This window comes from Canis aureus, chromosome 3 (genome assembly GCF_053574225.1).
Source record: "Canis aureus isolate CA01 chromosome 3, VMU_Caureus_v.1.0, whole genome shotgun sequence".
NCBI lineage: Eukaryota > Metazoa > Chordata > Mammalia > Carnivora > Canidae > Canis > Canis aureus.
The window spans coordinates 62,978,665-62,991,240 of record NC_135613.1 but is presented as its reverse complement, the minus strand read 5'-3'; the positions used below and the strand labels follow the sequence as shown (position 1 = coordinate 62,991,240).

The 12,576-nt window shown below is 36.6% G+C and overlaps 1 protein-coding gene across 6 annotated transcripts in view; it reads left to right on the top strand.

Annotated features, from left to right (window-relative positions):
• KBTBD3 (kelch repeat and BTB domain containing 3) overlaps positions 1-12,302 on the top strand; it is a 31,923-nt gene extending 19,621 nt beyond the window's left edge. For 2 of the 6 annotated variants that reach the window (XM_077893302.1, XM_077893303.1), the window contains exons 2-4: positions 536-780; positions 4,617-6,168; positions 11,998-12,302. In XM_077893302.1, coding sequence (XP_077749428.1) covers positions 560-780; positions 4,617-6,168; positions 11,998-12,072 — 1,848 coding nt within the window. In that variant the 5' untranslated portion in view covers positions 536-559 and the 3' untranslated portion in view covers positions 12,073-12,302. Of the gene's footprint in view, positions 1-535; positions 781-1,338; positions 1,416-4,616 lie in introns of those variants that run through there. The other 4 variants (XM_077893305.1, XM_077893307.1, XM_077893304.1 and 1 more) reach the window with 4 other exon arrangements.
• The last annotated feature ends 274 nt before the right edge of the window (positions 12,303-12,576 follow it).

Below are 12,576 nucleotides of genomic sequence, written 5' to 3'. Positions count from 1 at the left end.
CCAACTGGAACCAATATTTCACTTTTCTTCCTTACTAAAGGCCATAACTAAATACAGTCCAACATTCTGGTCTTTTTTGGTCATTTATCTCTAAAAAGTTGAACCTCAGAAGGCATATATCTAGGCTTCAAGATTAGTATTTTGACATCTGCTTTGCTGCTGGAAGTAAATGGATGGGAGGGGACAGGATGTGTCGGGTATACAACCATGTGATAACTACTGTGCAAATAATACCTCTTAAATGTAACAGATGAGTCATGTAGTAAGATCCTATGTGAGCTATACATACAACTTATAAATTGTGCTATTTGACACAATTTTGTAGCCTTGAACTTTTTCCTTCAACTTGATATACTTTTTATTTTAGTAAACTCAGTATTTATAAAAATTCAAAAGAAATTTATTATTAAATGTCATGAAAACAAACGTTTAGAACAAGGTTTACTATGTTATGACTGTTTTTACACTAAGCAAACTTGGGATCTGAAATTTCATCAGGACTAACCACAGCAGTGATTTTTCTTTTCCATTCCAGTTCTAAGAACAAAGGGAATTGGCTATGGATAATTCATATCATTTCAATCAACGAAACTCATGTAATGGACTTCCATCTGAGAAGAAAAACAACTTCCTTGTGTCTGAAGATCATGGACAGAAAATCTTAAGCGTACTGCAGAATTTTAGAGAACAAAATGTCTTTTATGATTTCGAAATCATCATGAAAGATGAAATAATCCCATGTCATCGCTGTGTCTTAGCAGCGTGCAGTGACTTTTTCAGGTACTTTACCATGTTTGTCTCTGCCTCAGATTTTGCATTATTATTTTTCATAACTACTGAATTTCTTCCCTACAGGAGCATGCAACAGTAATTTTTAATTTGTAAAAGCTAATTAGATTTACTAGTGATTTTTCAATATGAAAATTTAAGACTACCTTTTTTAATAGTTCAGATATTCCCAGGTCAGCATTCCTAAGGTTGTATGGAACACTGGTCCCTTGAAACATTCTGGAAAAAAATTGTTTCGATCTAGAGTCAGTTTGTTTGGGGGACTTCTTGCACTGTATTCAGAAAAAGAGGAGAAGACAGATGGATAAAAAATGGAAGTATAGTTGAAAGTATAGTTCAAAGAAAATGAGTCTGAGAAAACCAAGTTCAGTCATGTATCTGTAGGTTATACAAGGGAGAAGGACTCACTACAGAGGATTTCAAGGTTTCACCTCTCTTTGACAAAGACATTCTTATAGGGGAAAAGTACCTCCAGAAGCATTTCTGGAGAACACCCAACTTGTTCTGATTCTAGGCAACCTTCTGAATATAACTTGGTTCCTTTTGTAGATCATCCTTTAGGAGTGTCCTAGTCATGACACTGTAAGAACCCACTGTGGTGACAGTGGGCTTCTAATTCTGCAAGGGTAAGTGTTCCCCACATGACCTTAGTATTGAGGTAACTGGATCAAGCTCATACCGTCCTGTGAGGTCTCTTGGTCAGACACACAAACCTCTTGGTGACATCCTGGCCTTCATCCCTCCTAGTCACACTGCAAAAATTGTGATCCTAATTGCAGTATTTACATTATGTTCAGTTTTAGAAATAATTTTTTATTTAAGGTAAACAGGATTTAAATATCTAGTAAATAAAATTTATAAAAACAAAGTAAGATTTAAGATATAAATACACTATATGCAAGTTAACTTATACTGATTTTAATCCTTAATTAAACTCCTGTATTGCTCCTTGCATCTGGTTAGACCCCTGTTGCTCTGAAGAGAACCAGCAAAAGCAAATTGATATCCACTATCAATTGAAATCCTGTTCCTGTGGGGCATCCTGCTTGAGTGGGGAGCCGTGGCTCAGTGCCATATCCCACCTCACTGGGGATGCAGAAGCTACACCTTTGCCAACACAGATGCTAGTTCTTTCTTTGTTTTCTTCATGTCCTCTCTTGGGTAACGCCCCACCGTCCTGTGCTCGGCCATACCATAGTTCCACCAATTTTTTCCCAGCAGCTCCCTTCTGCTCCCCCACCCTCCTGCCACTCTTCATGCCACGTGGGCTGGGTCCTGTAATGGTTAAGGACTTGGCCTGTTGCCTCTTAAGCAAGTGACTTAATTTCTTTAGGCCTTCAGGTTCCTTATTTGTAAAAATTAAGATGATAAATTAGAACCTAACTCACAGAGTCATTATAAATAAGAGTTAAATGAAATAGTGTATATATACTGATCAGGACCATGCCCACTATATTCAACTGACACTAAATGCTATTATTATTGTTATTTCCAAACCTGGCAAAAAAAATGGACATAATCTGGTGCAAACACCTAAGTTGATTTCTGTATTATGTTTTTATGTTAAAAAATAAGTTCATGTAAGCATTTGGATTGGCAGCCCTCTACTCTTCATGTAGAAGTTATTTATTAATTAAATGGGTCTGTACATAATTTCCACAATATTTTGTTCAGCTGACTCCTAACTTTTATGGATCCGCTTTAAATTTTTAAAGATTACTGTTAAAACGGACAATACAGTTTTACAATTTTCTCCTGCTTTGAAGTAATACAAATGGCAATTTTATAATGATCTACATCCATTATTACATATAGTATTTTACTAAAGGAATACACAGTTCATATAAAATATGTACAAATAAAGACAGAAATTCTATAATTTACACTCTTATGTGATAAAGCCCCTAATTCATAGTATTTGTGTTATCAAATTCACTGGAGTCCTGGGAGGATAAGGGTACTTTAAAATGATTTTGGAAAATGAAAGTTATAAATGAGATATAAAGTCATGGACAGAAGACAGAAAAGGAAACACATATTGTACAATCACTTCATGATAATGTAAATTTGAGATCAATGTTAACTGGATACTTTAAAGATGAACAGGATGTAGTATAGAAATATGATCTTACTTGTATCCTCTCAAGGAAAATGTGGAAGCTGGTGATAAATTAAAAATACATAGGATCGGATAGAAAACATTTTCTTAAAATAATGATAATAGCTAATAGCACTGATCAACTCATGTATTCCTCTGAAAGCTCAGTGAAATAGATACTAAAGTATTCCCCTTTTCAGATGAAGAATTTGAAGCACAGTGAAGTCCACCCTCCCCCCCAAGGTCACACAGCTAATAAGCAACAGAAGCCAGATACCCACCAAGGCAGCCAGATGCTGGAGGCCAGGCTCTTAAGTACACTAAACTGATGACCATGTCTTCATAATCCACCATAATTATTATCACAGTTTCATACTGCTAAGTTGACATTATTGAAAGACCGTGCGTAATGTATAACACATATGGAATTTGTGTAATGATTCATTTGTGTATTCAGAAGAAGAGCCTAGTGGGAAGGCGCTCTGTCATCCTTCCTTGTCCTGGAGGCTGTTCTTATTTGGAAGGCCACTCATTCTTCTCAGTTGGATGCTAGTGTTTTTGGAATCGCTTAGGTTACCTTGTAGAACACACTCCAAGAGCTACACTGGTTCCTCATAGATTCTTGAGGACCCAGGGGCACTGCTCACAAAGGTGTCCTGGGCGACGTGGTATAGGTGCAAACCAGTATGAAACCAGAACCCAGACCCATGGTCCTCAGTCGTACCAGATGATCAAGTACTGGCAGTCCATCCTTCCTTGTAGCTCTTTCTCTCTAATCTCCACCTCCACCCGCTACACCACTGATAGCCGCCATGGTGAGTCTGTGTAACAATGAATATTTTGCATATGAAGTTAAGATAAGGATGGGTGGCAAGATCAGGTCTACCAAAACCAATAGCAAAATACATCATAGTCTCCTGGCCAGACATTTCCAAATACCTTATATTTTCACTTAAACTGAGCCCCCAAAGTCCCCACTTCCTCAGATTCTACCGCTTTGCCAGGTGGAGATGAATTACAGCTCAGAAGAGCTCTCATGCCGGTCTAATTTTCAATCATTTTTAGCCTTATGGCTTGGCGCTTAGCCTTGTGAAATCACATTCCCTTTTTTCCTAAAGTGCTGTATGAAATGTCTTTACACATGTATTTAAATTTATCTAGTTTGTTGGGATTTCCCACACAGGTTCCTTGGAGATATCTGATACCTCATGGTATTCCACCTCCCACGTGTCTCACTGCCGCCACACTGAGCATCACTTTGAAAGATACTCTTAAATCCTAAACCCAGAAGCGTATATTAAGTACTTCTAGTTATCATCTGCAGAGTTGATACTAATTAATTCATAAAACAAGAAATTCAGCCATTAGAGAGATCTCACCCTAATTTTATGAGTAATATTTAAGAGCATGAAATTTGTTTACAAAATGTGAATCTTTTCATAGCCTTCTTTGGATGAGGTGCGCTACCCCAGCTGTAGCATACGTATTCTGCAATATGGGAGTTCTGTAGTATCTATATATGTCTTTACGGTAAACAACATGGCATACAACTACTCTAGATATTAAAACAACCTATGAAGGTGCTTTAAAAATATGTTTCAGAAATATAAACTTGATGTGTGAAATACATATTTTAATTCAAGTGGACGGTCAAGGAAGCATCTGTCAGGTAATGTTGAATACTAGCACGGATGGCATATTCCCACTTGTGTGCTCTTTATTGTTGCAGGGCTATGTTTGAGGTAAACATGAGAGAGAGAGACGGTGGGAGCGTCACCATCACTAACCTGTCCTCCAAAGCCGTGAAGGCGTTCCTTGACTACGCCTATACTGGGAAAACACAGATAACGGATGATAATGTGGAAATGTTCTTCCAGTTGTCCTCATTTCTTCAAGTTTCCTTCCTAGCCAAAGCTTGCAGTGACTTCTTAATAAAAAGTATTAACCTTGTCAACTGTTTACAGTTACTATCTATATCAGACAGCTATGGCTCCCCCCGCTTATTCGATCATGCACTGTACTTTGTACAGAACCACTTTTCCTTACTATTTAAATCCAGTGATTTCTTAGAGATGAACTTTGGAGTCCTGCAGAAATGCCTGGAATCAGATGAGCTAAATGTCCCAGAAGAGGAAACTGTACTGAAAGTTGTCCTTAGTTGGACCAAACATAACTTAGAATCAAGGCAAAAGCATCTGCCTTATTTGATTAAAAAGGTCCGATTACATCAGTTATCTGAGGAGACCCTTCGGGACTGTCTGCTCAATGAGGAGTGTTTACTCAAAAGCACAAACTGTTTTGATGTGATCGTGGATGCTGTTAAGTGTGTGCAAGGTTCTGGTGGGCTTTTCCCGGACGCTCGACCATCCACAACTGAAAAATACATATTCGTTCACAAAACTGAGGAAAATGGAGGAGACCAATATACATTTTGCTATAATATCAACAGTGATTCGTGGAAAGTACTGCCACAGTCACACCTGATTGATTTGCCAGGGTCTAGTCTGTCTAGTTACGGAGAGAAAATATTCCTGACAGGTGGTTGCAAAGGGCCGTGCTGTAGAACAGTTCGGCTGCATATTGCAGAATCCTATCATGATGCAACCGATCAAACCTGGTGCTACTGTCCAGTTAAAAATGATTTCTTCCTGGTATCACCTATGAAGACACCAAGAACCATGCATACATCAGTTTTGGCTCTCAATAGGTTATTTGTCATAGGTGGAAAGACCAGAGGCGCACAGGACATTAGAAGTCTCTTAGATGTTGAATCTTACAACCCTCTTTCCAAAGAATGGATATCCGTTAGCCCATTACCCAGGGGTATATACTATCCCGAAGCAAGTGCATGCCAGAATGTAATTTATGTTCTTGGATCAGAGGTAGAGATTACAGATGCCTTTAACCCATCACTAGATTGCTTTTTTAAATACAACGCGACCACTGATCAGTGGTCTGAACTAGTAGCAGAGTTCGGGCAGTTTTTTCATGCAACGTTAATTAAAGCTGTCCCAGTAAACTGCACGCTGTATATATGTGACCTTTCCACCTATAAGGTGTATAGTTTTTGTCCAGATACTTGTGTCTGGAAGGGTGAGGGCTCCTTTGAATGTGCAGGCTTTAATGCAGGCGCAGTTGGAATTGAAGACAAAATTTATATCTTGGGTGGTGACTACGCACCAGACGAAATCACAGATGAAGTGCAAGTCTACCACAGCAGCAGATCTGAGTGGGAAGAAGTCTCACCAATGCCAAGAGCCTTAACTGAATTTTACTGCCAGGTGATTCAGTTTAATAAATACAGAGACCCATGGTTTTCTAATCATTTCTGAGAGGAGTATGTGCTTAGACATTCTAAAACTATTCCAGTTGTAGAAGCCTACTATAAATCTGTTAACCTTAATAGGTGGTAACAAGGTCTTTGCCTCTTAGTAAAATAAAATGTACCTTCTGTTAGAGAATCACTATGAATGTACAGCATATATGACTTAGCATTGGCAGGAACTTAAAATACAAAATACATTTACCAAAAATTATATCGAGTATAATTTAATCTTGGAGAATCCAGAATACTTAGTATTTTCATATGTAAATAAAACTCATAGGCTTTGATGTCTTGATTTTTGGAATACTTTATCCATGAAAGACTAGTAAGAACAAATCAATGTTCACAGATTTGTACTGTTTAGATGGGAAAAATCTCTTTAGGTAGTGAAAATGAATTATTTGCACACTATATTAGATGAAGTGAAAATTAAATTAGAAAAAGGTAAGAAGCTTGTTCCGTTACTACAAGTGTGAGTGTTGCTGAATTCCTATCCTTACTGATCGTGGCTTAGCTTCTTTTCACCATTTTTTTTTTTTTTTTGGTCAAGTAAACTTTTCTAAAATGCAGGGTATTTCCCCAGCCTTCTAAACTATACACTAAACACGAGGCACGGGGCTTGACTTTTTTTTATGATTCAACTCTTCATTAAGGGCATAATGTACCATTTTATAATGCCATAATGCCATCAGCAATTACTGAAATGCTTTTAAAATTGCTAATTCTATTAGTTCTCAGTACTAGTTGGTTTCAAATTTCTAGCAGTATCGTATCTTTCTTATTTTTTAGCTCAAGCTCAGTAAATTAACATTCATGATTTAATTATTAGTTCTGAGTTACATTTGATTTGAGTATTTCTTAATACGTAACCCACTGAGTGAAGTTCTTGGATTTGGAGATGGTAGTCCTAAAATACTTTATCTGTATCCTTGCCAGCTTCCAACATTATTGAGGACGTAGGATTTCTGACTTCTAGAAAAGGGTATCATTATGTTGCATTTCTTTAATTTTTAAATGTCCAAATTTGAGTTGCAATAAGAAATTTCAGCATTTAAATTAGTACTGTATCTAATTTTCTTTGATGATATATACCATCTGTAAAGCACTGTGTTTACTACTTATGTAAATTAGTCATAGTGAATTATTTTCTAAATTTTTTTTAAATGACTGGGCTTTTGATGATCATATTCACAACCTGCTATATCTGTTTAGATGCTTAATCCTCTTTATCCCAAACAAAGAAAGATATTAATCATCCTTGTTCTCAGCTAGGATGATTCTGTGTTGCAAGAGAATATGGGTTTTTTCCCCTAAGTTTAAAAGATATAACTATATTAGGTTTAAAAGTGAAAATATACCTAAATAAAGGTCCTTTTACTATACCAGATAGATTTATGCAACTGTATGCTTCAAATATATATATATATTTTTTTTTCAAAATAGAACAGGATATTAGACTGCATTATCATGCAATTCCAAAATCAGGGACTATCCCTAATCAGATGACAGTTGCATAAAAAGTATTCTATAGAACCGGTGGCCTGCCTTCCTAAATTGGCTCTGCCCTTTCCTGTGTGTGTGTGTGTGTGTGTGTGTGTGTGCAAGAAAAAAAGAAAATTTAATGAAGGCTTTGTGTATATATTTGTGGTGTGTGTGTGTGTGTGTGTGCAAGAAAAAAAGAAAATTTAATGAAGGCTTTGTGTATATATTTGTGGCTTTGGAAACAAATATTTAAGAAAGACCATAACACAGTGGGTGACCTATCTGTGCATTTACTGAACTGTCAATTTAAGCATATATAAATAATTAAAGTATGTTTAAAATAAGTATTGTTTTAATTACTGACTCTAGGAATTGTTAATGTCTTCCAGAAAGGAGAAACTAAGCTGAAACAGAATCCCTTCCTGATCTTGTTTCATTATTCTATTTGATGTCCACCAGTCTTCTCATTGGCCATTGATTCATGGTAATATTTCTAGAACAAGGCCTAGGTAGCTCCCTCTGCATTTGATTTAATATATTTTCTAACACACAAGGCTTTCTGCCTCTTTTCTACAATTGCTGCAGTTTACTTGTTAATCATTTTTTTCTCTTACTGCCATTCCTTTACATTGGCAACTGAGTGCTCTTTGTCAGTTGTATCGGCAAGAAAAGTCATAAAAACCCAAACTCTTCCTCTTCTACTGCTCTTTATTCTTGGCTCCCTAGCGGTCTGTGCTGGGCTTGGCTCAATTAATAACTGATCTAATTCTATCTAATTTTGCATCTTCTTGTAAAGGTAGCACTTCCATTATCTGTCTGACATATTGAAAAATGGTTCTCTCTGTTCCAAATCCTTGAGGAACCCAGCCACATGTACGCATGCTCAGAGACTGAACCAGTTACATCTTTATGAACTTGCCGATCCCTGGCTCCATGTCCAAGAACCATGTCTATCATTCTGGCCTCACCGTCATTATGGATCTCTGATAGGCAAGTCTCTGATCTCTCAAGTTTATTCTCAGTATCCAGAAAGAGTTGTAATCCTGTCTGTAAAGTTAGGTAAGAGAAAATAACACATCCCTTTACCTATGGCCTGTTCCCTGAGTCTTTTTTTCTTCTTCTTTATAGTCTACTCTCATTCATTATCATCCTTCAGCCAGTGTTGCATTCTAAGAGGCAAAATAATTGTGCTCATTACCCAGATTCCTTTCATTCTTGTGGGAAAATTCTGTTCAACATTTCTAAATCCTTTATCATTTGTCTTGCTCCATTACATTTGGATTATGCATGCAAAAAATTCTAATATTGTAACATATTCTAAAATTGAAAGTAGGTATATGGCATTATTATATATGAAAACAAATTCAACATTTATATGAGATCAATTCAAAGTTAATGAATACTCCTGGAGTGATCTGCAAACTTGATTTAAAATGTGGAGCACCTTTTATTCATCTACTGCCAGTGAGACTGAGCAGTATGAAGAATATTTGCATAATGAAAATTAACTGCTTTCCCGTTAAACTCAACTTGGGTTCTGGGTGGAAAAGAAGTCTTTATCAGAGCAGTAGTCCATCATGCTACCCTTGAAAGTTAGAATGTAATTTGAGAGTGACCACATCCTGCAACACGATTCTGTTTTTCTCCAGACACCAAGAGCAACCGAACATGTATAGTGTACTGAGCTCAAGGGGCACAGTTGAGAAAATCAGACTCAGAGAGAGACTGTATATACAGTCTGAGATTTGGAAGCAGTAAATACAATGTAATGATTAGATGGACTGTTGAAAATGTAGTGTTACTTTTAGATCTTCATTCTCTGTTTCATTGGATCCAGTGTTTGAGAATTCTTTTATATTTAGAATTGAAAATGACTCAAAAATGTCTTCTGGGCAGCCCCAGAGGGCAACTCAACACAAAGGCTTGAATTTCTAGGGAGGCAGATTTCCACTCAACATAAATCACTTTACTCCACTTTCCAAAGCCATATTTAGAATAAGACAAGTCTTCAAATGTGCCATGTGGCAGATGGTCAGTTCCTACACAGCAGTATACAACCAAAGATTTCTACATTCGCTTTACACATTTCAATCTGACTAGTTTTCTGACCTACAACTGATGACTTCCTCGTCTGATTAATTTAGCATTTTGGCTTCTAAGTAACTTGATTTCATTGGCTCTGCATACTCAAGGTTTCAATAGGACTTGAGTCTTACAAACTATACCAGTTTAGGAGCAGTCATATCAAAGGGAATTTGTAATCTGTTCTTCATTTGTTTTTCTGTTTGTTTTTTTCATCACTCAGGAAAAATCTGTAAATGGTGCTGACATTTCTAGTGCACTGCAAGTAGTCATTCTTCCTCCCCTCTACCGCAGGTGCACATTTGTTTCATAGAGAATAGAAACTGAAAGACCAGCACCTAAAATTTTCTCCTGAATTAGTTCCTATTTTGCTGCAAATGTTACTATATAGTTAAATGTAGTGATTCTAGTTAAAGATTATATGATTTAAAATAATATCTTTATATCTTAAAAACCTAGATATGTTTATAAATTGTTTGACGGCACTATGATGCTTAATCAAATTTCATCTAGACAGGGAATATAATCACAGGATGATACTATTACACACTTATCAAAAGATAACTCTTCTAAATCTTAGACTCATATTCAAACTTAAAAATATCCTTGGAATCCAATACAGCTTCTGACATGCTGGAAAAAGCCCCTCTAACTCCACAATACTCTGACAAGATGATTCACTCTGACAGTTGATTTTTTTTAATTCAATTTCTAATTCAGTTTTTTCAGGAAGAAAGAGTTCAATGCCTTCATTTTTGAAAAGTTCTATTACTGCTCACACTGAAAGCACTGCTGCCTCCTGGCAAAACTTCCAGCCCCTGGTCCTCAGGAGCTGTCTCTACAGGTATTTCAAACAGTAGCATGTCTCCCCTTTCTCTAAAATCAAGTTGTCTTATTCCTTCTTGTTCAAATGCTTAGCACTTTAAAACCTGCCACAACGGCTGGGGTTACATGCCTTTCCTCGTACGGGTGCCTCAAAATCTATCCTAATTCTCTCACCTCTTAAGTTGAATATGACCAGCTCTTGATAATTCAGGCATTTTATTCCCTGAACCACCTCTCTAGTTCTCATAAATCCAAGCTGAGCTATAGCCTTGCTGGATCTCTCTCCTTTACCTGTCCCCCACCCCCCATCAGCATAACTACAAACACACATTTTCTGGGAGGGGAATTCTAAAGCTAAATTTTTAAGTCTTAAGTCAATCATTTGTCATTAGATAGGATTTTCAGACTCTTAAAAGCACTCCAAATAAAGACCTTCAAAAGTATATAAAAGAAACCAGAGCAGTCACATCCTTGGTGGTTAATGGGAGGACAATTTGCTCCCAAATCAATAAAAACTAGCTATTGTAAGTGGTAGTAACATCTAAGTTTGGAGCTTCACCTATGCTGTTAGTCTGATGGGATAGAGCATGCTATTTCCACGAAATAATGCCATTGTTAAATAATGCTGTGAGCCAGGAAGCTTTATTCATCCCATTAACTTTGACAACATTCCCTACACATAGCTAACTATCTCAACAAATTATGCTATTGGTTCCAAGGGTAACAAGCTTGCTGAAATAACTCCTAGTTCTCTGAGTATCACATGTAGTGTAAATATTTCTTTACATGTCTGTCTTCCTCATTAAATTGGAAGCTCTTAGGAATAAGGACAATATATTCATCATTTCTGGACCTAGCAATTAGCATAGTGCCTGCACACAGTAAGACATCCAGTAAACTGATATTCTGTTGAGCCACTATGTGAAACAAAATAGGTTGGTTACAATTATGTTGTTACTGAATAGATCCATTATAACTGTACATTTTGCAACCTATGTTCATGTACAAAGGAAATTGTTTTGATCTAATTCAGGATTTTACATTTTAGAATGTTATCACATTGTACTTAGTTATTTATTAATGTATGGTTTTTTGGTAATTGATATTTTTGTCATGTTCAGAGTCTGAAGAAATTTACATAATTTACACAACTGCAGTTTTTATTAATATATGGGAAAGTTAATAATGAAGCAATTGTTGAGACTGAGATTGCATTACACAGTGTACTGCCCATCTCTGGAAAACATGAATAGTTGCATAATATATGTACAATTGGTTCTTGAAAGTAAAATTATAGATTGAAAGTCATTTATACACCTAATTTTTTAGTGCTTAGGGAGTATTTGTTCTCAATTAATTTTAATTATAATATCTAACTCTATGTTTCCTTTCAAAGGTAATCATATATGACTCTGACTGCAAATTTCCTTGTTGGGCATGCGACCCACTTTCATTCCCCATTAAAGCATAATAGTCTCAGCAATATTTTCCACACTTGGGGAGATAATGCCCCCAAGCTACTGGACTATGCATACACAAATAATTTTCTTCATTTCCCTGCTAATGGAATGTGGGCTTTTGCCAAATGCTGTAAGAAATAAAATCAGAATTTTTGCAGGTCCATGTGAACCATATTAACATGTAGTGAAACATTTCAATCCTATAAAATGATAATTTATTAAAATGTATCTCAGAAAAGAACACATTCTGTGTGTATTTATTCTTACTGAAAATAAACGTGGTAGATATGAGTGGATGCCAAGGTTCTCATTTTCTTGCTGCCCCCCTTCTCCAAAGGCCCTGAGTGCTCTAACAAGTCTCAGGTTTACAGAGGTGGTGGTAGAAGCGTGCGAGGTGGGTGTCCCAGGGGCCTCTGTAGTTGTGAGAATGGGTCCTGCATGTGATGTGCTTCAAGGTGGATATCCCCTTCTGAGAGAACAGAATGCCAGCTAGACTTTAGAAAGCAGACTAGAAG